Source organism: Ahaetulla prasina, chromosome 14 (genome assembly GCF_028640845.1).
Source record: "Ahaetulla prasina isolate Xishuangbanna chromosome 14, ASM2864084v1, whole genome shotgun sequence".
Lineage (NCBI taxonomy): Eukaryota > Metazoa > Chordata > Lepidosauria > Squamata > Colubridae > Ahaetulla > Ahaetulla prasina.
Window position 1 is genome coordinate 22229855 of NC_080552.1, and position 24982 is coordinate 22254836.

Consider the following 24982-nt stretch of genomic DNA (forward strand, 5'->3'; position numbering starts at 1 on the left):
TCCCTCTTCCTCTTCTCCTCCTCCATCCACAAACCCACTCGTTTCTAGCACTGATGATGCTACCGAACTGTGTCATGAAACGTCTCCAAGAAAACCACCAAGCTCAGAGACCCCTCATGTCCACCCTACGTTACAAATATTCTCTTCTATCCATAGTTTTAAAAAATGGAATGTGAAGAACACCAACATGGGTAGATTGTTCCATCTACCTCCTTGCTACTCGGATATTGTCCTGCCATCTTCCTTCCTTCCCGAAGCCCTGGAGATCAGTTCAACAGAAGTACCCAAAGAGTGGACTTCAGACCTGCTTTGCCTAGTCCCTCTGCTGGGAATTACAAACCACAACCTCCCTCTTCCTTCCACTGTTCACACGTACTGACCATTTCTGTTTTAAATTCATTTAAGCCTATTTGTGAAATAAAGGAAAATTGATAAGATGCAGTCACCGGATGCAGCTGTTTCTGACTAACCATTGCAGTCTGCTTTCATAAATCTGTCCAATTTCATCAAATTACTCTGCTGGCCATCTCCCCATCCCATTGCTGCAAATTCCAAAAATTATACACATATGTGTGTGTGTATATATATATATATATATATAATCCGTTGTGCACAATGTGAGTGGAAATTTCCTTTTTATTCCTGCTAAATTCATTTTTGAAACCTCGGGTTTTGGCTGACAATTTGCCCAAATGCCTCTAGAATCCAACAAATGCTTTTGAAATGGTTTGGATGAGTTGATGCTGTCAGAATAAACATGTTGATGGATGGGAAACGAACCAGTTGAGAAAGCAACAACAGTTAGGGAGATACTTGCGAAAGGAAAATGCTACCATCCCTCGGATCTGGAGCATCAATCTAAGATTTGGGCAGACCTGATTTTAAAATAACTTCGGTTCCCCTTCTTATTAGAAGGAGGGACATAAGGGACGCGGTGGCTCGGTGGCTAAGGCACTGAGCTTGCCGATCGAAAGGTCGACAGTTAAGCGGTTCGAATCCCTAGCGCCGTGTAACGGGGTGAGCTACCGTGACTTCTCCCAGCTTCTGCCAACCTAGCTGTTCGAAAGCACGTAAAAAAAATTCAAGCAGAAAAATAGGGACCACCTTTGGTGGGAAGGTAAAAGCGTTCCGTGCGCCTTTGGCGTTGAGTCATGCCGGCCACATGACCACGGAGACGTCTTCGGACAGCGCTGGCTCTTCGGCTTTGAAACGGAGATGAGCACCGCCCCCTAGAGTCAGGAATGATTAGCACATATGCGCGAGGGGAACTTTTACCTTTACCTAGGTGGAACTTGGTAGCAGTATTCCAGTATTTGAGGGGTTGCCACAAAGAAGAATTGGTGAATTTATTCTCCAAAGCACCAGAAGGCAGGACAAGAAACAATGGTTGGAAACTAACCAAAGAGAGAAGCAACCTGGAATTAAGGAGAAACTTCCTGACAGTGAGGACAATTCTTCTTCTTCTTCTTCCTCTTCCTCTGCTTCTTTTTCTTCTTCCTCTTCTTCCTCTTTTTCTTCCTCTTTTCCTCCTCCTCCTTCTCCTGCAAACCCCACTCCCCTCTAGCATTACCCAGTGGGGTCATGAAACATCTGCAAGAAAACAGCCAAGATCTGAGAGCACCAAGGACCTCACATCATTCTTCTTCTTCTTCTTCTTCTCTTCCTCTCCTCCTCCTCCTCTTCTTCTTCTTCTTCTTCCTCTTTTTCTTCCTCTCCTCCTCCTCCTCCTCCTCCTCCTGCAAACCCCACTCCCCTCTAGCATTACCCAGTTGGGTCATGAAACATCTGCAAGAAAACAGCCAAGATCTGAGAGCACCAAGGACCTCACATCATTCTTCTTCTTCTTCTTCTTCTTCTTCTTCTTCTTCTTCTTCTTCTTCTTCTTCTTCTCTTCCTCTCCTCCTCCTCCTCTTCTTCTTCTTCTTCTTCTTCTTCCTCTTTTTCTTCCTCTCCTCCTCCTCCTCCTCCTCCTCCTGCAAACCCCACTCCCCTCTAGCATTACCCAGTTGGGTCATGAAACATCTGCAAGAAAACAGCCAAGCTCAGAGAGCACCAAGGACCCCCCCCCTTTTCAACCCTGAGCTAGAAATCTTTTCTTCTATTGGTATCACATTAGCATGCATGTGCAAGCTGTCCCTTCTAAATACAACGAAGGAGGAAAACCTCCATCCTCCAAAAAACCCTCAACTATGCCCACGTGATTCTGGTTCTGCCCCCATTTCCATGTCTCGCAGCTGGACTTTCTTGACTGCCCCTCAGGAGACCTCTGGCTCCTTGGAAGCAACATCTGCATTCTTGGACTTTGGAACAAAATAAAAGGATGAGAGCCCTTCTTAGAGAGTGGAGGGATGGTATTCTTAAGAACAAGCTCCTTCAGCTTCTCATTCCTGGAAGAGAAACCGTGTCCGATACGTCAACAATAGCCGGACATCTAATCCCAGCTTTACGTGACATTGGCCTATTTTGAGCAGGAGATTAGATGAGATTATGAGGTTGGAGAGCACCAGGCACCCCATAATTCTCCTCCTCCTCCTCCATCATCTCTATTTGGAAAACGTGAACAGTTTCCTTTGGCCCCAGAGGGTGGAGGGTGTTGTGACCCAGGCCCAAGTAGATAGTAGGAAACTCAGTCAGTGTAAAAACAAAAAAAACTTTATTAGAGCAGCTGAGAATTACTTCATTCTCAGTGCAGTCCAACTAAATTAAAGCAAATTCCTCTCAACACAGTTCCTCAGTCCTATCACCAAACTTGGTCCAATTAGGCAAACTGCCAAAGGCCTTTCTTGGCAAAAGTTCAGAAGACACCGATGCAACACAAATGCAACAAGACAAAGATATCAAGGTTGTTTTCTGGCAAAGAGCCCAAATGCCATTGCTAGTCTTTTAAGCCTTATGGGAGGGGCCAATCATCTCTTGACCCTACTCCCGAATCGTCCTCTTTGCTTGAGCTGCTCTTGCCTTCTGGCAGCTCTTCTCATGCGTGCACTAGGAATAGGCTCCTCCTGTTCCTCTGCCTCACTACTGTCAGCCTCTGGAGGCTCTGGAGTCCGCACCTCACTCCCCAATGGCCCTGGCCCCACCTCTGCCTCCGACTCAGAGCCCTCATCCGGGCCTTCCCCAGCCTCCAGGACTGGCCCCTGTTTTTCCTCAAGCTCATTGCCAGCTCCACAGGCTGCTGGCAGACCACAACAGAGGGAGAGCAAAGTTGACTCTTTCTGCCCAAATCAGAAATGCAATCAGCGGTCTTCAACTTTCTTCAAAAATTCATGAAAGCGGCAATAGCCGCTTTGTTCTCGGCACCCCCCTGCCTCCCATTGGATGCGCTGTCCTTTTTTCTTTCCAGAGGGCCCACATCTCCCATCCCCTTCCTTGTTTCATGGGAGACGGACATTAGTAGGTTTAATTGCAAGCTGGGGGAAAACTTTGCATTCTGTTTGATCCCAGTGCGCGATCGATCCTCCTTGAGCCGCTGTTAAGCCTGCATTGGCTACCTCGTCTAAGTCCTGGTGTGTTTAGCAGGTGGCTTGTATGGAGAATATGACTCTCCCTGCTGGAATAGGAGAGGAGGAGGAGGAATACGAAATGGCCAAAATTGCCCACTTCCCTCCATCCATCCTTCCTTCCTCCCTCTTCTCTTTTCCTGATGCTAATGCTGTCTCTCTACAGCAAGCTGAGGAAATAGCAAAAAATGAAAGGGCGGGGGAGGGAAGGTAGGAAGCAACTTATATTGCAAAACAAAACAAAACAAAAAGGCAGTTGACAGACTGGAAATCCTAGAAAGCATCAACCATGCTATGAGGAAGCTACAGCTGTGTGTGAATTAAAATATAATGGTGTAGACAGGTTCCCCCGGCAATTCTTCCCTCTCGTTCTGTCTCTTCCCCAGAGGCGAATCTCCAATCCTCTGGCTGTGAATAACATCCAGATTGCTATTCACGTGGAGGTCACCCTCTCCTTATTATTGAGAAGGGATCCTTGTAACTGATGGAAGGGAGGCCTTCGGAAGAGGGTGAACGAGGAGGTGTTTTCCTCGGACCGCTTGGGTGCAAGACAATGCAGCTCTGTTGGCTTTTTGCTCTGAAGAAAACCCACCTTTGTGCTGGGGGTTGCCGGCGAAAAGAAAGGAGGGGAGGGAATAGCCTTTGCCTTAATTGCTGGGAAGTTTCCACTGGGAAGACTCTCCCCATGATAGGAGATGCTCCTGGCCTCTCTGGTTCGTTCCAATGAAAAGGTCACCTCGGATCTGAGCTTTGCTGCCAAGGCTGAGCTGCTGGATGGGAGTGCGTATATTCAATTCCGGGCAAGAGCTAGCATTAATGAAGCATTAAGCTCAAGTAATCAAACTTTGAAATGCAAAGACATGCAGCACTGTGACCAGAAGCGTGGCCGGTTCTACTCCCTCTCTTGCTATTTGAGAGGGAGAGAAAGGAAGAAAGAAAGCCAGGGTCATGTAGAGGTGGACCACCCCTCAACTTGGATGAATTTGCCGTTGGTTTGGTTTGGTTTCGGGGTTGTTGTTGTTTTTTTTTTTGGCAGTTCCCGGAACCACTTCGGACTGAAATACCCAAACGTGGCAGCCCGTTTTCACCTTCTTTTGAGACGAGAAGCACAGAGATTGGGGGAGGTGTAGTTGTCAGGTGGCAGAAGGTCAGGTCCATACTGAAGAGCCAATTAAATTGATTTATTGCTACTCCTGTCTGTGCACAGGAATCTTCTCAACTCACAAGTTAGCACCATCTTGGTGTTACGTAACAGTCAACAGCATTCAAAGGACTTGGTTCACTTGTGACAATGTAGAGAACCTAGGCTGATGCCTCTTTTAACTCTGCCCTCAGATTCTGCCACTCCTTCTCTCATGGTACTCCTCGATTGACAATCACAAACGGGACCAGAATATTTGTCGCTAAACAAAACACTTATTAAAGTGCACCTGATTTTACGGCTTTCTTTGCTACGGTTCTTAAGCAAATCACTATAGTTTTTAACTGAAACGTCATCTATCCGTGATTAGTTCTCCCTTTTAGACCCTCTCAAAATCCATCTGGGTCTCTTCGATCTAAGATTTTATGGATGTTTTATTGTAACTCTTAACAATATATCTATACCCGTGATGGTGAACCTATGGCATGCATGCCAGAGGTGGCACACAGAGCCTTCTCTGTGGGCACATGCCAGTTGCTCTTCTGATTTCTGAAAAACACCCCAAAAATGGCAAAAAATGGCCCCCAAAACAGCCTGAAAACAGCCCAAAATAACCAACCTAAAAATGGCCCAGAAAACAGCTGAAAACAGCCTAAAAAACAGCAAAAAACCAGGCCATTTTTCGGGCCGAAAACAGGCAAAAAAATAGCCCAGAAAATGCCCCAAAAATAGCTTGAAAATGGCCCGAAAAACAGCCTGAAAACTTCCTGAAAAACAGCCTGAAAATGGCCCCAAAAAACAGCCAAAAAACCAGGCACGCATGCACCAGCCAGCTTCTCTTTGGGTTTCAGGTGCTCCAGCACACGCATATTCTGGTTTGGGCACTTGGTGCCGAAGGGGTTCGCCATCACTGATCTATACCATGTTTTTGCCGAAAATAAGACCCAACTGGAAAATAAGCCCCGCATGATTTTTCAGGATACTCATAATATAAGCCCTACCAACCCCCCAAAAAATAAGCCCCAATCAAGATTGTCAGCCAGACGGACACATTTAGTATTGTATTTCCCCCAAAATAAGACCTAACCAGAAAAATAAGCCCTAATCTGTCTTTTGGAGCAAAAATTAATATAAGACCCAGTCTTATTTTCGGGGAAACACGGGTAGATCTCTTTGAAGACAATGCCAAATTCAGAAACTTCAGCCAAATTTCCCTAGTTTAAGATACAAGAGGCTGAGCTGGAAGAAATGGAACGATCAACTTTCTGATCATCTGAATTTTGGCTTTTCTCTCTTTTAGTTATAAGACATAGCAAGTCTCTTGTCTAAAAACAATTTTTGTAAAGACGTGATTGAAAAACCACCCGTTCTCTTGCTCTTAGTCCTCAAAAGACATAAAATACGCTCAACATTCGCGTTCATTTCATAACCAACAACAGTGTACAGCAGATGCACACAGAGAGATCATCATCTGCACTAAGAAATTTGTAAACTGGACACTCTTTATCTCAATTATGTCCAGCGTTACTGCAGATAGGTAGACCTTCCTTGGGTGAAGGTTAAAAAAAAAAATTAAGGAATTAAATGAGCTGGATCTCATTTGTGAATATCTGTGGAGATTCTCAGTCCACCAGATCACAGTTGTCCCAAAGGCGCTTTTTTTCAAGAGGCAACTGGACTTTGTTTTTGTTTGAGGACATGTCGCTTCTCGTCCAGGAAGCTTCTTCAGCTCTGACTGGATGGTGAGGAATGGATGGATTGATATTCCTTGCAAGACAGCTGGTCATTTGCATCCTTTTAGAGGGTCGTTGAAGCACTTGGAGGTTTATCTGTGTCTTCAGGGTCACCTGAGTGGTGCAAACGATTCCTGTAGTCTGCAATTTTTTTTTCCCTCTGGAAATCCATTCCTACTCCCACACCATTCGTAGGTGAAGAAGCTCCTTGGATGAGAAGCGAAACGTGTTCAAAGAAAAACCAGAAAGTCCAGTTGCCTCTTGAAAAAAGCACCTTTGGGATCTCATTTGTGAGTTAGCAGATCCATAATATCCCTTTTGAAAGAAAGAAAAAAGCTGCCAAAATTCAGATCAGGGAACGATTCAGATCATAACATGACACCGAAGGGAAAAATGGACTCCCTGTTCTTTAAACTGTTCCTCAGATATAATCTCTCTCATCCAGTATAGAGCAGAGTCAATATTCTTCATGGGCAATCTGCAAGAATCAAGCACATTTGCTGCAAATAGAGAGATTATGATTATTATTTTTTTAAAGGCTGGGAACTTTCTGTGAAAGAGAAGCAGAGCCTGATAAGATATTAGAAGCGAACGCGGCAACCGAGTCGATATAAGGGTCAGCTTCACGCTGTTGTGACCTAGGCCCAAGTAGTTATTTACCAGACACAATCAGTCCTAAACAGACATATTTTATTAGAACAGCTGAGAATTTCTTCATTCTCAACTTAGTCCAAATTAATTCCAAAACAAATCCTTCAGAAAAAGTCCTTCGGCCTTATCACAAACCTTTGTTTTCTTTGGCACCCTGCAAAAGGCTTTTCTTGGCAAAGCCTCACGAAGTTCAGAAATGAGACACCGGCTAGAAATAATTGTAGCAATGTTGCTTTCCTACAAAAAGCCCAAGAGCCGTTGCTGCTCTTTTAAGCCTTATGGGAGTGGCCAATCATCTCCTGGCCTTACTCCCGAGTCGTCCTTTTTGCTTCAGCTGCTCTTGCCTTCTGGCAGCTCTCCTCACGCGTGCACTAGGAACAAGCTCCTCCTGTTCCTCTGCCTCACTGCTGTCCGCCTCTGGAGGCTCCGGAATCTGCACATCACTCCCAGATGGCCCTGGCCCCATCTCTGCCTCCGACACAGAGCCCTCATCCAGGCCTTCTCCTGACTCCAGGACTGGCCAATTGTCCTCCCCAGCCTCCTCACTGTCCGACTCCGCTGCCAGCTCTGCAGGCTGCTGGTGGACCACAACATGACTCACTTAGCAACCGTCTTGCTTGGTGATGGAACGTCTGATCCCAGTTGCAGTTGTAAATCAAGGATCGCCTGTTTTGCTTTGTGTTTTTTGACTCGGTGTGTGGCAAGCAAATCCCTTTTCCCCATGAAAATCCTGATCCGAATGATGTTAGGATGCAACACCAAGGGCAAAATGATTTTTGACCGACAAGCAATTGTGGGTCGCTGGCGTTTAGGTTTTATTGTGTTGCCTTGTTTCTTGGTGTGTTAGTTTTCCATTGCTTTTTTTCCCCCTCACTGTGTTATCCGAAAGCGACTCCCGTCTCAAGGATAACGAGAAGAGGGCTGAGATGGATGTTGGCACTTGAGGCTCGCTCGGCTAAACTCCGATAAAACCCACTTCAGAGGCAGCTGGCATCTAATGAGGTTCAGGATGAAGGGTGTCGAGAAGGGGAGCGTTTAAGAGGAGATGATTGCCAGTTTATAGTTTGGAGGGGATTTAGCTGGCTCTTAAAGTTATGTGTGACAGTTGCAAACATCCTGAGCCAGAGGTGGGTTTCAGCAGGTTCTGACCAGTTCTGGAGAACCGGTAGCGGAAATTTTGAGTAGTTCGGAGAACCGGTAGTAAATATTCTGACTGGCCCCGCCCCCATCGATTCTGTCCCTCCCGAGTCCCAGCTGATCGGGAGGGAATGGGGATTTTGCAGTATCCTTCCCCAGCCACGCCCACCAAGCCACACCCACAGAACCAGTAGTAAAAAAATTTGAAACCCACCACTGATCCTGGGGTTTTGTGATTGCTAGTTGCAACCTTCTGATAAGGCGGGGGTGGGGGGTTGAGCCAGATTTGCTTAACAACCATTAAGAATTGCAGGGAAGGCTTTTATGAAGGACAGCTGCAGGAACTGGGTGTGTCTAGTTCAATGAAAAGAAGGATTAGGGGTGACAGGATAGCCGTGTTCCAATATCTCAGGGGCTGCCCCAAAGAAGAGGGAGTCAAATTATTCTCCAAAGCACCTGAGGGCAGGACAAGAAGCAATGATGGAAACTAATCAAGGAGAGAAACAACCTAGAACTAAGGAGGAATTTGCTGCCAGTGAGAACAATTAACCAGTGGAACAACTTACCTCCAGAAGTTGTCAATGCTGGATGGATGGATGGATGGATGGATGGATGGATGGATGGGAGAGAGAGGGGGCATAGAGAGATTAGATAGAGATAGATATAGATATAGATATAGATATAGAGATGATAGACATGGATGGATGGATGGATGGATGGGAGGGGGAGAGAAGAGAGAGAGAGAGAGATGATAGACATGGATGGATGGATAGATGTTTTATTAAATCCATTACTGGAGGTTTTCAAGACGAGCTTGAGCAGCCATTGGTCTGAAATGGTCTAGGGTCTCCTGCTTGACCAGGGGGTTGGACTAGAAGACCTCCAAGGTCCCTTCCAGCTCTGTTCTTCTGATTGTCTCAACAACGATGGCAAAAATCAAATCACTCACTTAAAAACCACTTTGCCTAGCCATAGAGACTCTGCTCCCATTGTGGACATAAGTCAAGGACCTGCCTGCCTATATACTTGAATTCGTTACAAGCAAAGCCCCATCCAAAGATGCGCAACGATCCAAGACAAGGATAAACACAAGGCCCGTGTAGAAAACTTGCCATTCTTCCTGTTTCTCCTGGCACTCGGAGACCAAAGATCACGCTGAGGTTCCTCCTATTACCTTATCACATTTTGTAGACCCCTTTTTCCGAGAGCTAACAGGTTGTCTACTTGAGCCTCGGAGATGATTGCTGGAAGAACTGATGCAGCGAGAAAGGCCAGATGTTATTTTTTTTATTATTATTATTTTTTTAATTTTTATTTGCATTTATATCCCACCCTTCTCCAAAGACTCAAGGCGGCTTACACTATGTTAGCAATAGTCTTCATTCTATTTGTATATTTATATACAAAGTCAACTTATTGCCCCCAACAATCTGGGTCCTCATTTAAAGATGCTTGAGGGCTGCCGGGTGATTTAGTGCCCTTCGGGTTGTGGCTAATTAACTCTATGTTGTTGCCAGAAGGATCGAAAGAAGAAAAAAATATAATATTGGACTCTGGACGCAGCCACCAAAACCTGCTTGCTTCCCTCTGAAAGTTGGATACGATCCCTTATCCCACATCACACATAGGGGAAAGGAAGAGTAATCAACATGAGGAATTGGTAGAGATGACGGGATTTCTCCAATAAATTGGTAGCAAGGATGGAGCTCAGGGGAGATCCAGGACGTGACAGATGCTTCACAGTCTGGGACACATATGGCCTGATTGGCAATAATACAGTGGTTGAGATGATACTGAGCATCTTCTACGTTCATAACAGCAGAAGTGAACTTTCAGCTCCTGCTTCCAACTTTCAGCAGTCGGGAAACCTTGGTTCGCTGTCTCACGCCTAGATTTGAGGAGACATTTCACTTCCAAACCTTCGGGAAATATCCAAGATGCAGCTCTCCAGTCAAATTGAAAACAGAGACCACCTTTTGTGAAAGATGTGGAGCAGAGGAGATCAGATCAAAAGCAACAGGAATGTCACTTGAATGCCATTTATTCCTGGCTGTCATTCACCCATCAGTCTGCTCACGTCAGCTGTTTCTCTACTAACTCCAAAGGGCCCAGCCTTGGCAACTTTTAAGACCTGTGGCTGGGGCATTCTGGGAGTTGAAGTCCACAGGTCTTAAAAGTTGCCAAGGCTGGACACCCCCGCTCTAAATGCTGAAATTAACTTCGGGTTTCTTCGCCATGCAGTCTGGAGAAAGCAGCAGGTCACTGGAGCGAGAAGAGAATTTCAGTTCAGCTCCATATGACTCCCGGCTTCTAAGTATTAGCACAGTAATGAATTTCAGTCCTCACTTGGAGAGAAAAATATCATTGAAGGCTGTCAAATTAATTGATCCTCTCAGCGGTTCCTCGCCTGTTTTTCTGCCAGGCAGGGCTTGCTCATCTGTTGAATCGTTTCCCAAGTCAACCTGTAATCCTGGAGGAGAGATTGAAGCCGGTGATGGCTCTTAAAATCAGAAAAATACGCCCCATCTTGATTCAAAGGAGACCTTTTAACTTGGTAAAACTAAAGGGACTGTTGTGCTATCTGTCTGATTATTTCTGAGGTCAGCATGGGTCATGATAGACAGACAGATGATGATAGATAGATAGATGGATGGATGGATGGATGGATAAATAGATGATAGGATGAGTGAGTAGATGGACAGGTGGATAGATAGGTGATGGACAGATAGATGGACGGATGGATGGATAAATAGATGGATGGGTGGGTAGATGGACAGATGGATGGATGGATGGATGGATAAATAGATGGATGGGTGGGTAGATGGACGGGTGGATGGATGGATGGATGGATGGATGGATAAATAGATGGATGGGTGGGTAGATGGACGGGTGGATGGATGGATGGATGGATGGATGGATGGATGGATGGATGGATGGATAAATAGATGGATGGGTGGGTAGATGGACAGGTGGATGGACGGATGGATGGATAAATAGATGGATGGGTGGGTAGATGGACAGGTGGATGGATGGATGGATGGATAAATAGATGGATGGGTGAGTAGATGGACAGGTGGATGGATAAATAGATGGATGGGTGGGTAGATGGACAGGTGGATGGATGGATGGATGGATGGATAAATAGATGGTGGGTGGGTGGGTGGGTGGGTGGGTAGATGGACAGATGGATGGATGTGGCCTGCTCCTTTGGGTGCAAGATATGTGTGATGGAAAAGACAGTGGTGGTGTCACAATGTCAGTTGTGTTTTAGTAGATATTGCAAGCTTCTGAGCCAAAAAGAAAGACGGGATGTAGCAGTTGCTACTAGCATGCAGCTTGACCCTGGATTTGACCTTAGCCTGAGCCTCCTGTGGATATCCTCCAGCCCTCTGTCCAGCTTTGACATGTTTCATCTCCAATACGCTTGACAGTTCACATGTCCTACTGTTGACAAGTACTAAAGGAGGTTGGAGAAAAATGTGCCTCCCCGCTTAAAACCATCTTCTCAGGATGATGAACTGGCTGATGCAACGGATACAGAATTCCTGGTGTGCCTCAGAGTGCCTTGGGACTATCACTAGCTAATACTCCAGAAGTCCACTGGCTTTTCTCAGGGCTATCATTGTAACCTGGAGAGCACTTATTTCTTTGTGGTCTTGCAGGGGTTGTGAAAATATCTTCCTCAGCATCCCTTTCCTTTGGCTATGGGGAGATGGGGAATTAAAGTTGAGCAGTTATCTGAACAGCTTTGAGTTGGCTCTCCATGGTCAGGAAAGCAACCAAGAAGAGAAGCAACCTAGAACTTAGGAAGAATTTCCTGACAGTGAGAACAATTAACCAGTGGAACAGGTTTCCCCCAGAAGTTTTGAATGCTCCAACACTGTTTTTTTAAGAAGAGATTGGAGAGACATTTGTCTGAAATGGTCTAGGGCAGGGGTGTTCCAAACGTGGCCCCTTGAAGAGTGGTGGACTTCAACTCCCAGAATTCCCCAGCCAGCATGAGCTATAAATATGAGCAAGTTGCTGGCTGGGGGATTCTGGGAGTTGAAGTCCATCACTCTTCAAGGGACCAAGTTTGGACATCCCTGGTCTAGGGGTCTCCCGCTTGTGCAGGGGGTTGGACTAGAAGAGCTCCAAGGCCCCTTCGAACCCGGTTATTCTGTTCAAGCAGGGACTTCTTCCCTCTCCTTCTTTGTAGACCCAACTCCTCTGCTCAACGTCGGCGACTTTGCCTGAAAGTGTCAAAACACATATTGCTATTCTTGTTTCCTAATTTATATCGAAGTTCTGCCTAAGGGCACGAAGCTGCGATGAAATCAGAACTTTAGAAGAGCAAAGATGACTAAACCTAGTGTGAAGTACAGATGAGAGCTGCTACCCCAGCCTGAACAGGGCTTCTTTGAAAACGGTGAAGCTTTGGAGAAGGAGGACACAAAAAAAACCCCACCAAAACCCCCCATAATTGCTTCCCTTGCTTGTGTGAAGCTCCCTTACAAGCAGCAAGGCTGATCCACGTGACTCAGGGCTCATCCTTCTGAAGGGAGATGCCGCCGTCAGTAGGGTTAACCCTGATCTAGATGGTAGAAACATCTGCTTCCGTTGAATGCCATTTCTTTTGTTCCTCAGCTTCTTCCCTTTGTGGGGATTGCTTTTCTGCCACCCTCGTTTCCTCTTAGAAGAACGTGGGGCGGGGGGAACTCAACTCAATGAATGGATTAATCATTCCCCGCTGATCTTCTGCGCCATTGTGTAGCCGTTGTTGTCACCCTTCCTGAGGTGCCGGTCTCTCTCCTGACTCCCATAACCCTGGTTTAGCTTCACCCCCATGGTCTCTTTCACAGAGACGAGTCTTGTCAACGGGAAAAACAAGGGAGCTGATTTAAAGCAGGCAGCCGGTGGAACTCGAGGTCTCCACCAGCCCACCTGCATTGTGAATCATAAAGCAAATACTTTCAGCTGAGAACTTCAACCGGGTGGTTGTTTTTTCCCCCATCCTTTTATATACTTTTGTGTATGTGTGATTACGCAAGCTAAGGAAAAGGGTGAGAAGGAAGCTAACGTTGGTGGGGAAGCCATCAGGAGAACCATAAGCAGAGGTGGGTTTCAGCAGGTTCTGACTAGTTCTGGAGAACCGGCAGTGGAAATGTTGAGTAGTTCAGAGAATACCACCTCTGACTGGCCCTGCCCCCACCTATTCTCTGCCTCCCAAGTCCCAGCTGATCGGGAGGAAATGGGAATTTTTGCAGTAACCTTCCCCTGGAGTGGGGAGGGAATGGAGATCTTGCAGTATCCTTCTCCTGGAGTGGGGAGGGAATGGAGATTTTGCAGTATCCTTCTCCTGGAGTGGGGAGGGAATGGAGATTTTGCAGTGTCCTCCTCCTACCACGTCCACCAAGCCACTCCCACAGATCTGGTAGTAAAAATTTTTGAATCTCACCGCTGACCATAAGGTCTGTTACTGGTGGCTTCCTACTTGGATGGTCTTCTGGATGGGAGGTAGTTCAGCATCTGTGCACATTCTGATCCTCTGACCATCAACCTAGGTCAGGGGTCTGCAACCTTAAACACTCAAAGAGCTATTTGGACCCCTTTCCCACAGAAAAGAAAACACCGGGAAACCCTTCCCCCTGCCTGGCTATTTCTTGAACGGCCACAAAACTAGCATATGTAGTTGAATTAAATGTTCTGTTTTGTTCTGAAACTTTCCTTTTTTTGGATTTATCCACGGGGCTGGCTTAAATTTTGTTGGTTTTTAACTTTATATTATGAATTTTTTAATGGGTTTTTAGAATTTCAAATGTTTTAAAGTCTTAGGTCAATTGTGTAATAAGTTTTTTAATTCTTGTTTTAATTGTATATTGTATTGTTTGTTTTTACTTTGACTGTACACCGCCCTGAGTCCTTCGGGAGAAGGGCGGTATAGAAATCTAAATAATAATAATAATAATAATAATAATAATAATAATAATAATAATAATAATAATAATAATAATAATAATAATAATAATAATAATGATGATGGTTGGTCTACCAGAGGTTGAAAAGCTCAATAAATCGTGTGCCGGCGGTTGTTGCGCATTGGCGGGTGTGACACATATTTTGAGTGACAGGGAGCCGCAGCGGAGGCATGAAAGAGCCCCATGCAGCTCCAGAGCTGCAGGTTGCTGACCCCTGACCTAGAGGCAGAAAAGCATCTTATGCCATGAAGAGAGGGATCCCCTGGATCTCTTTTCTCAGAACAGGGGTGGGGAACCTCTGACCGTTCGTATGAAGCTGCTGTTCTGACCTAGGCTTCCTGAGAAAGCACAAATCACAATCTTAGTCCCCAAAAAAACTCTTTGATTGAGACGGCTGTGAATTATGGTCATTCACAGCCCGTAATGATTCACAAACTGTCTGTGAAGTTTCCGACACAGTTTCTGCTCAAGTTGACACAGTCTTTCAGGGTAATGTTGATAAGCACCCACCTTTATCTCCCTTGAAATGCTGCCAGAGACCTAATTGTCAATTAGTTTTGCAAGGCCAAACGGAGCACAGAGTGGACTTTTTAGAGCTTGAATTGACTATATGAACTAATTGCTTCCTGCAAAGGCTCACAACCTTTATGTCTTATGGGAGGGGCCAATCATCTCCAAGCCTTACTCCCAAGTTGTCCCTTTTTTTCCTTAATTGTTCTTGCCTTCTGGCAGCTCTGCGCATGCGCACACTGGGATCAGGCTCCCTCTGTTCTTCTGCCTCGCTGATGTCAGATTCTGGAGGCAGCAAAGAACTACCAGATGGCCCTGGCCCCCTCTCTGCCTCCAAGACTGGCCCACGTTCCTCCCCAACCTCCTCACTGTCCAGCTCTGCTGGCCGCCGACAGGCCACAATAGCTGCGCCCCAATTCCAGTGTCTCTAAATCAACTTGGTTGGGGATTAATATTTCTGGAAATTGTAGTTTGATGGCAGTCCGAAGAATCATGTAGCTACTTCCATCTCATTCTTAACCTGAAAAAATTACTTTCATGGCACTGACATATAGAAATTGATTGTGGCTTTCCGCCAAGATCTTAACCTGCTTCACCTCCTCCTGGTTTTCAAGCGGGTCTCCCCTCCTCATCCTTAGAGTCCTCAGGACCAAAGAGAACGCTGGTTTTTGAAATGATAGCACGAAAAGAACCTAGGTTGCTTAGAACTTCACATTGGTCTTTTTGGATCCCAAACCCTCCCCCCCCCCTTTTTTTTTTCTTTTTTCTTTTTTTTTTAAATCAATTTCCTTTCCAGCTTCCAACCCAACTCTGGGAAAAAGAATAGCTTTTTCCTTCGCTGGAAGTCATTTCTAATTGTCCGTCCCCTTTTCATCACTTTATATATCAAGCTGCCAACACAAGGTCAGAGTTCTTGGCAAGAAGCAATTATTAGTGTGTGTGTGTGTGTGTGTGTGTGTGTGTGTAAAAACAACACCAGCCAGCCACTCTCATTGCACAAAAGAAATATTGTAGACAAGAAGTTAGCCGTACTAGGTGTGGGGGCGGGGCGGGCTTAATATAGGAAACACGCCTTTCTTTGATGGATGGAAAGTAAAGCCTTCTTGAATTGTTGAACCGTCCTGGGGCAGGAGATGCATATCGCATGATGTCACTCGAGACATCAAAACCTGGCAGTTGTTATGATTTAAAAACCACCCAATGTGCTGAGCCATCTCCCAAAACTGCCACCAACCCCACGTCCCCATGATCCAATATACCTCCTTTCCCGTCTTTTAATTTTTCTTACCACAACTTGCCTTTCATTAGAAATGATTGACTTCTTCCTGGGAGACCTGATATTTGGAGGAAGCTGATTAAAGAGTTGAGTTTCGGAAGGAGGGGGGCTTTGATCACAGCGTTTCCTCCCACCCCCCTTCAGAGCAAGAGGTTTAGAGTAATCAAACCACTCTTCAGAACCCAGCTGTTTGAAATTTCAGGAGTCGGCAGCTTCTTTTTTGTGATGTCTTCTTCTCGTTGTCCTTCTACTGTCTTGGTTCTTCACCACTTGGGAAGGTGATCGGAAGATGCTTCTGGAAATCAGGAACGTTGTGACTGTTACAGGAATTCCTACATACCTGGGACATTTTTTCTACCTGTTTTACAAAAAGCAACTTAGCTATCTATAACTAAGCTAGTCATGAGCCACGGTGGCGCAATGGCCAGAGTGCGGTACTGCAGGCTACTTCTGCTGACTGCCGGCTCCCTGCAATTTGTCAGTTTGAATCTCACCAGGCTCCAGGTCGACTCAGCCTTCCATCCTTCCGAGGTGGGTCAAATGAGGGACCCGGATTGTTGGGGGCAAGAGGCTGACTCTGTAAACTACTTAGAGAGGGCTGGAAAGCCCTGTGAAGCGGTATATAAATCTAAGTGCTATTGCTATAGGTTTCTGACATGTCTTCATATTTCAGTCCAATATGAGATGCATTTATCCTATGAGTCACTCTCTGGCATGTACCCCGGTTGACCAGCTGTGGATTCCTTCTCATTTCTTCTGGCCCTGTTACATGTCAGCGGCCTTGAGTCCTGAGAAGCAGCTCAGTGTCAAAACAATGTCATGAATCAATAAATCGACCAACAGTGTCCCAAATAATTGAAATGCCCAGCAGGGAAGAGTGGTCAGTCTGATATTTGGGAAGCACACAGCACTCACTTTGCGTGCTGGACAAGTCTCGATCAAAACAGGGGATGAATCTATCCACCAACTTGTAAACAGAAGAAATAAGAAACATCTACGAGAAAAATAGAACTTGGAGCCATCGGGATCTAAGCATGCACATGTCCTTTCTGCAGCTGGAATTATTTTGACCACATCTGGATTTCCCTCTCTCTCTCTCTCTCTCTCTCTCTCTCTCTCTTTCTCTCTCTCTCTTTAGTATATTTATTTGTCACAACAATATATGTAAGCATAAGCATGAAATAACTATACGATATATAAGCATATATATAAGCATAAGTATAAAATAACTATATGAATTGGATACAATCAAAGGGGACATTGGGACAGGAATGGTAGGCACGCTGGTGCTCTTATGCACGCCCCTTACAGACCTCTTAGGAATGGGGTGAGGTCAATAGTAGATAGTCTTTGGTTGAAGCTTTGGGGATTTTGGGAAGAGGCCACAGAGTCAGGTAGTGCATTCCAGGCATTAACAACTCTTGTTACTGAAGTCATATTTTCTTCTCATTCCTCTTCTTTGCCTTCTAACTCCCCCAGTTTTAGAGGAGAAAGAGACTGTTGTTTGAGGAGGGGACCCTCTCGTGTCCTTCTTAGACCCAGAGGGGGAAATTGTTCGCCTCCCTTTTTCCCAAAAAAAACCCCACAACCCCCACCCCTTCCTCCCTTCTTTTCCCCGGCCTTTCATTTTCTACATCCAGATTCCAGCAGGGGTTTTTCTGAAGAAGCAGTCTTGTGTTTCCAAAGACGACTGCATGGGCAGTGAGCTTGCTGACATTTAGAAAAATCTCAGAATCTTAAGCAAGAGGAGAGAAAGGGGAGGGAAAAAACAACCACCACCCAACGGATTTTCCAGCGAAAAGGTCAAGGCTTGAGGGGGGCAGATGTAAAACGAAGAGAAAGAAAAATATTGCTTTAACATCGGTTTCCACGCCGTCTGCAACAGGATCTGAGCCGGCTTGAACTGGGGATTTAGAAAATAAGAGACCAAACTCGGAAATAGAGCCGGACAGCAGGCGAGCAAAGTGTCGCCCTGCGAGAATGGGATGGGAGGAAATTTTCAAAGGTTGCCCTTCCAAAAAAAGAGAGAGCAGATGTGTGATGAAAAAAAAAAAATTATGAGATGTGATTTCACCCTGTGAATTTGCCCCCCGGGGTCTGCGAACGTCTTAGGGGCTGCTGTGATTTGAACTGGCAATGCTTATTTGGCTCGCGGGGCGGGGAGGGGGGGGAGCTAAGGAAAAGAGCTTGTCTTTTTGAGGTCTTTTCATGTCACTTTGAGATTCTCCAGCAACTTCTGGGCATGACCTTCTGGAGGTGTTGGAGAAGGTCCTTCCCAGATGACATGACGCATCTTTTGTGGCAAAGCGCATGAAAACTCACGTGAGACGTTAAAACGGCTTTGGGGTATTTAAGACAAGCAGAAGAAGCCTCAAAGCCAGGGCAAATTTTTGTTTAGAAAAAAAAACTTTGACTACAGTTGTGCCATGTGGTTTCACATGCTTAACTTGGGGACTGTGGGAATTATCTTGGGACCAGGGTCAACCTGTTCTCCAAAGCGCCTGGAAGGCGGAAGAAGAAACAACAGGTGGAAACTAACCAGGGAGAGAAGCAACCTGGAATTAAGGAAAAATTTCCTGACACGGAGGACGGTGAACCATGAGGCTTGCCTCCAGAAGTTGTGGGTGCTCCAACGCTGGAGAGTTTTTTAAGAAGAGATTGTCTGAAATGGTCTAGGGCCATGATGGCGAACCGATGGCACAGGTGGCATGTGGAGCCTTATCGGTGGGCACACGAGCGTTGCCCTAGCTCAGCTCTGGCGCACATGCGTGTGCCAGCCAGCTGGTTTTCGGGCCTTCCGGTCCTACCAGAAGTTGAGAAACAGGTCGTTTCCAGCCTCCGGAGGGCCTCTGGGTGGGGGGGAAGGCAGTTTTCAACCTCCCCAGGCTCCTAGAAAGGCTCTGGAGCCTGGGGAAAGCGAAAAAAAGGGCCTACCATGCCCACCGTACCATCATGTGCCAAAAGCAGGGGGGGCTATGGAGGGGTTGTGCGCGCATGCGCAGGGGGGCGGGGTGCATTGAATTATGGGTGTGGGCACACGCACGACACACACATACACTCCCCCCACTTTTGGCACGCAATGGCAAAAAGGTTAGCCATCACTGGTCTAGGATTTCCTGCCTGGGCAGGGGAAAGGGGAAAGGGAAAGAATTGGAAAGGGCTTTGGAGGCAGAAGACCTCCAAGGCCCTTTCCAATTCTGATAGGTGGAAGCAAGAGCTGCAGGCTAGGCAATGGTCGAGAAAAAACAGTTTCTAGGCCCGCAGAAGAAAAAAGGGCGTAGGAAGCGTCTCGGAAGGGACCTTCCCTGGTTTCCTGGAAGGATGAAGTGGAGGAGGGGGGGAAGGTTTTTGAAAGATCAAAGTCAGCCCTTCAAGGTAATGAAGAGAAGGGGTACCAAGCATGAGTCCCAACATTGCTTTTATGACAAGGTTACAATACTAGAATAGAATCTTGCAAGCGATACGATGGCCACGGAAGCCCTCTCCTTCCACTGTTCCTGGCCTCCTTTTCTGGCCCAGAGTGACCCAGAACCAAGCTCAGGTTGACCAACTCTGTAGCCCCATCAGTTTCATTCCAGTACATCTGTGCTTTGGCCCATAGAATCGATGTAGAAGATGTTGCAACCATTATCAGCACAAAGAAAAACAAATGAACTTGCAAGGAAGAAACCGCACCTGGCAGGGCAAATGACAGTATGAATATACCAGCACACACCCCTTGCCCTGATGGTGCTACCTAGCCTGGTCATGAAATGTCTGCCAGTACAAGAAGCAAGAACCTAACAGGCTGAAGATGACTACTTAACAGGGTCAGGCTCGGAGCTGAGGTGCAACCGCATCTCCGCCATGTTCAAATACACATCCTGGCCTTTACATTCTTCGTCTAGGGCGCCGTGTGTCTCAACCTCCGCCATTTTAAGATATGTGGACTTCAACTCCCAGAATTCCCCAGCCGGCTTTTATATTTAAAGCCCTGAATAATTTACCAGTTTCTAGTGTTAAAAGGAAGATGGATGAGGCACTCCTCTCCCCAAGGAGGCTGAATCTTGTCTTAAGCAGGAAGGCAGTTGTGCTAAAGGCTTCTCCGAAGGATGCCAAGAGTCGGCCCTGCAAAATCTGGAAGCCCACCTTGTCGCAGGCGAGGTGGGCAGGCAGCCAGTTGTGCATTTATTGCCGATGTGTTAGAAAAAAAACCACACTCTAGAAGTGCTGGCGGGATTAGAAATAGGTTTTGCATCGGAGGAGGAGAAGGCATATCAACAGCAAAGTATCTGTTGCATCTAAAAGCTTTAAATTTGATTCTTATTCATTCATTCATTCAACAGAATTGGAAGGGACTATGGAGGTCTTCTAGCCCAACCCTTTGCTCAAGCAGGAGACCCTATACCATTTGGACAAATGGTTGTCCAGTCTCTTCTTTAAGTGATGGAGCACCCAGAATAACAGAGTTGGATAGGACTTTGGAGGTCTTCTAGTCCAGAGGTCTCCAACCTTGGTAACTTTAAGACTTGTGGACTTCAACTTCCAGAACTCTGGGAGTTGAAGTCCACAAGTCTTAAAGTTGCCAAGGTTGGAGACCCCTGTTCTTGTCCAACCCCTGCTCAAGCAGATCCTATATCATTCCAGACTGGTTGTCCAGTCTCTTCTTGAAAATCTCCACAACCTCTGGAGGGAAACTGTTTCATTGATTAATTGTTCTCACTGTCAGGAAATTTCTCATTTTCTAAGTTGACCCATCTCAATCATTGATTCTGGACAGTTCGGAATTTTTAGCCAATGGGTTGAGAGGAACCAGGCTTGGAAGATGTGTAGGATGGTCTACAAGCCAAGAATGTACCACCTCCCACAAACCCTCCAAAAACTTTAATTTAAATATCCACTAATTAAACCTGTATTCGATGCATTTTCTTTCATTCCAATTAATTCACAATTAAATCCAGTTATGGCAAATATCCATTCGGTCATCCCTCCACTGTTCAGCCAGACATTTTTTTTTATTTATTATCCATTGATTTACATTTCTAACCTGCCTTTACTGTTGTTCACAAATAACTCAAGGTGATTATTGAGTTATAAATGAAGTGTAACTTGATGCCGTAATTGAATTACACAACTATATAATTATAGATATAAAACTATATATTACAATATATATATACTATAATATATGAGATCTATAATTACATAACTATATAATTGTACTATATAATTGTGTAGTTGTAGAACTCTATAAGAGGGGCGTGGATGGCTCTGCGGTTAAAGACGCTGAGCTTGTCAGCTGGAAAGTCGACAGATGGGTTTGAAACCTGAGTTCCATGTAATGGTTAAGCTTCTGTTCCTGGCTCCAGCTCCTGCCCACCCAGTGGTTCGAAAGCATGCAAATGCAAGTAGATAAATAGGTACCACTTTGGGGGGGAAGGTAACTGCGTTCCATGCGCCTTGGCATATAGCCATCCTAGCCACATACCCACAGAAGTGTCTTTGCTGGCTCTCTCAGTCAAGAAACAGAGATGAGCACTGCGGCCTAGAATCAGATAGAATGGGACCAGGGGAACCCCTACCTTTAGTACTATATAATCAGAGTATATAAGTGTATCATTTGAACTATATATTGAGTGGCGTTATAAATAACTCCAATAACAACTGGACAGACCACCTGCCATTTTCCCAGGAGGGTCCCATGTAGCTTTTGATGTTGGAAGACTCTCTGTGGCTCCTTCGAAAGAGATGTCTTCCCTGATTAGAAGAATTGTCCTCTGTCGTGTTTTGGAGCTGGAGCGGAGTTGATAAGAAATCTAATGGAAGGGAGGTCTCCAGTTGTGGGATAGGACAACTCGTCGCAGCCAGCTTGCCACACGGCCAACTTGCCATGGCCAATTCACCATGGCTAACTCGGTATGGGACGCTACGGGACAATTTGATTTAATTATTTAAAATAATTATTTTAATTGTTGTAATTCACCTTTCATTTTGTCCCTCCTTTGGCATCGTTTCTTTAATGATTTTATTCCACTGACGTTAGTGTAACTCTTGTCCTGCGGAGAGTTGGCCATGGCGAGTTGTCGTAGACCTTTCCAGTTGGATTATCAGATCTGCCCAAACGAGGGAAAACCAGGAAGAAGAATGGGGAAGAGGAAGAGGAGAAGGCTCTTGATGGGTTAAGACAATCCATCTTTTCTGGATGAGGGGAAGGAGATGTTTGTATATCGCTTCACCCCATGGGAATCGGTGTTCTTGATCGATTGCCTTCTGCGGCGCTCTGTTCTCCTGCCCCTCTTCGCTCAACGGCTCCTTTCAAGTTAGTTTTCAAAACGTTTTCCGCGTTCTTCCATCGCTGGGTAATTCATTATTCATCTGAGTCTGGTGCGTGGGGTATTATTGTTCAGAGACTGTGGAGATGCAGAAGCTTAATAATGGTCCAATTAAATTGTGTGTTGAACACCTGCCCAGCAGTAGATAAAATTACCTTGATTGGAATCGGATAGCAACAGCAAACATGCTACAACATAAATATGGTTTGAAGGGTGGGGGGGAAATGGCCTCAGTGGGTAAAATAATGGTTTTCCTTTACTTTCTCCTCTCTTCTCTCCCATTTTTTTGTTTTGCTTTGTTTTGTTTTTTCCGTGTAGACTTCCAGATCTTCTGGGGCAAAGATGCAGCTGCTGGAAACCGAATTTTCGCAGACGGTCCATGACCTGATAGACCTTCACCTCCTGCAACAGGACAGCATCCCTGCCTTCCTCAGCGCGGTCACCCTCGAACTCTTCAGTCGCCAGACCGTGGCTTAGCCACCTCAGCTGGGCGGGGTAGTCCTTGCATCGGCCGCTCGCGGCTCACGGATGGAGATGGCTCACAGGGCCTCCGCTGAGGCGTCAATCCGCTGAAAGGAACCGGGCCTTTTTTCCTCTTTATAGTTGCTACCTGGATATTTCAGGGCCTTGTAGTGATCTTTCAGCATTTTTCCTATTTTCTGAAGAAGTGATCTAATCTTCCTCCCTCCCTCCTAACCCTTCTTCTGCTACTTCCTCCCTCTCTCTCTTTCTCTCTCTTTCTTCCTTCCTTCCTTCTTTGCCTCCCTCCTTTCCTTCTACCTGTTCTTCCCTCCCTCCCTTCCTCTCTCCCTCCCTCCTAACCTTTCTTTTACCACTTCCTCCCTCCGTCCCTCTATCTCTTTCTTTCCACAAAGGACAACCGTTGCCCACTCTAGACTAGACCCTTCAAGGCCAACCAAGCATTTGTACACTAATAGCAAAACTTCTGGAACGACTATAGTCAACCACCCAAATTCTCCCCGTCTGATCCTGTTGTTCTCCTCTGGCTTTCATGATGAATGTGGCTGATTCTGGAAACTATAATCTAACGTTTCAATTTGCAGCTTAGTTCTTTTAATTCATTAATCATGGTGCTTTTATTATTCTGTTTTTCCCCCTGCATGTAAATGTCTTGCTGTTGGTTGAACTTCAAGGTGCCCTAAAAGGCTTTAAATAAGTCAACAGATTATGATGACATGATAAACCTCTTGCCTTCAGGGCAGCTTTGTCGGCAAGACTTTGAAACTTATCCCAGATTGTTTTTAGATCTGTCGTACTGCTCCCCGAGATGCTTGTTTGTGAGATGGTTGGCTGTATAAATTAGTTCAATAAATATTACTAGCCCAGATCGAGGCACGACTTGCTTTGCATCTGATGGGTGAAGAAAGCCAGCGTTAGGGTCTCTAACATTCTTGCTCAACACTGTAATATTTTAAAACAAGTTTCTCTTCCTAAAGTTATTGGGTTTTTTTTCCCATTTGAAAAAAAAATACATCCATACATCCATACATCCATATATATATATATATATATATATATATATATATATATATATATATATATATATATATATATATATATATATATATATATATATATATATATATATATATATATACATATATATATATATATATATATATATATATATATAAAACAAGATGATAGGAGAAAGAGAGAGAGAGAGAACGAAAATCAAATCAATGGCCCATCATGTCAGATACAATGGAGAGAGCCAGGCTGAGAAACTCTCCCAGGATAATATTTTTATTCCTTTCTCTCCCACTTTCCGGTGTGGATTTAATAAACCCGCTCATCTCGTTATGTCAATCTGTTCTGTTCCCGCTGTCACAGGGGGTTGAAATAAGATATTTTAGCATTCTGAAGAGTGGCAAATGTAATGCCACAGGTTAACCCTGAGCTGGTTCAGATGCTGGAGGCAGAAGGAAGTCTGTTTTCTACCGTTCCATCCAGATACTGTTATTCTGCTAGCCTGCCCGTTGGATCACAACCAGAGGTGGGCTTGGACCAGTTTGGACGAACCGGTAGTTCCAACCAGCACACGCTCACATTTTTGGTTCTCGGCGAACCCGTTGTTACAATATGCGACACCCACGTCGGATCACAACTACTGACTGGTGAATCAAGAATGCTGTGGTCAACCACATAATATAGAAGAACAGAGTTAGAAGGGACCCTTGGAGGTCTTCTAGTCCAAGAGTCTCCAGACTTGGCAAGTTAAGACTTGGGGACTTTAATTCCCATCACTGAAGACTTGTGGAATTCAACTCCCAGGCCAACTGGGGAATCCTTTCAGCCGAAGCCCACAGGTCTTAAACTTGCCAAAGACTTAAGTCTTGGATTGCAAGTGCCTCCTTTCTCTCTCGCTCTCGCTCTCTCTCTCTCTCTCTCTCTCTCTCTCTCTCTCTCTCTCTCTCTCTCTCCCCAAATTCCCAGATCCAATGTGGTACCCTGTAAATGATTCTCATGAAACTCAAATGAGAAAAGGAATCAGCCGGTTCAGGTAATCTTCACTTAAAACGGCTCCAGAACTTGATTCCAGAACTTCAGCATAAAACAGTTGGTTTTCTAGATCCTTCATGTCAATTTCCAGGTTAACAATTCCCCAATTTTTTTAAGGGGTGTAAAATTGAGAAATTGGGCAGCTGTCCAATTAGGGTAATGTAGTATATAGTGGCTCAACAAAGAGGTTGTTGCAAATAGAGAAGTCTTACTCTACTGATATGGAACCACCTAGCATGTTCA

At 45.4% G+C, this 24982-nt stretch overlaps 1 protein-coding gene across 3 annotated transcripts in view; it reads left to right on the plus strand.

Moving 5' to 3' along the window:
- The window catches only part of MAD1L1 (mitotic arrest deficient 1 like 1), a 389702-nt gene extending 366671 nt beyond the window's left edge, over positions 1–23031 (plus strand). For all 3 annotated transcript variants that reach the window (XM_058157103.1, XM_058157104.1, XM_058157105.1), the window contains exon 18: positions 22535–23031. In XM_058157103.1, coding sequence (XP_058013086.1) covers positions 22535–22693 — 159 coding nt within the window. In that variant the 3' untranslated portion in view covers positions 22694–23031. The remainder of the gene's footprint in view (positions 1–22534) is intronic.
- The last annotated feature ends 1951 nt before the right edge of the window (positions 23032–24982 follow it).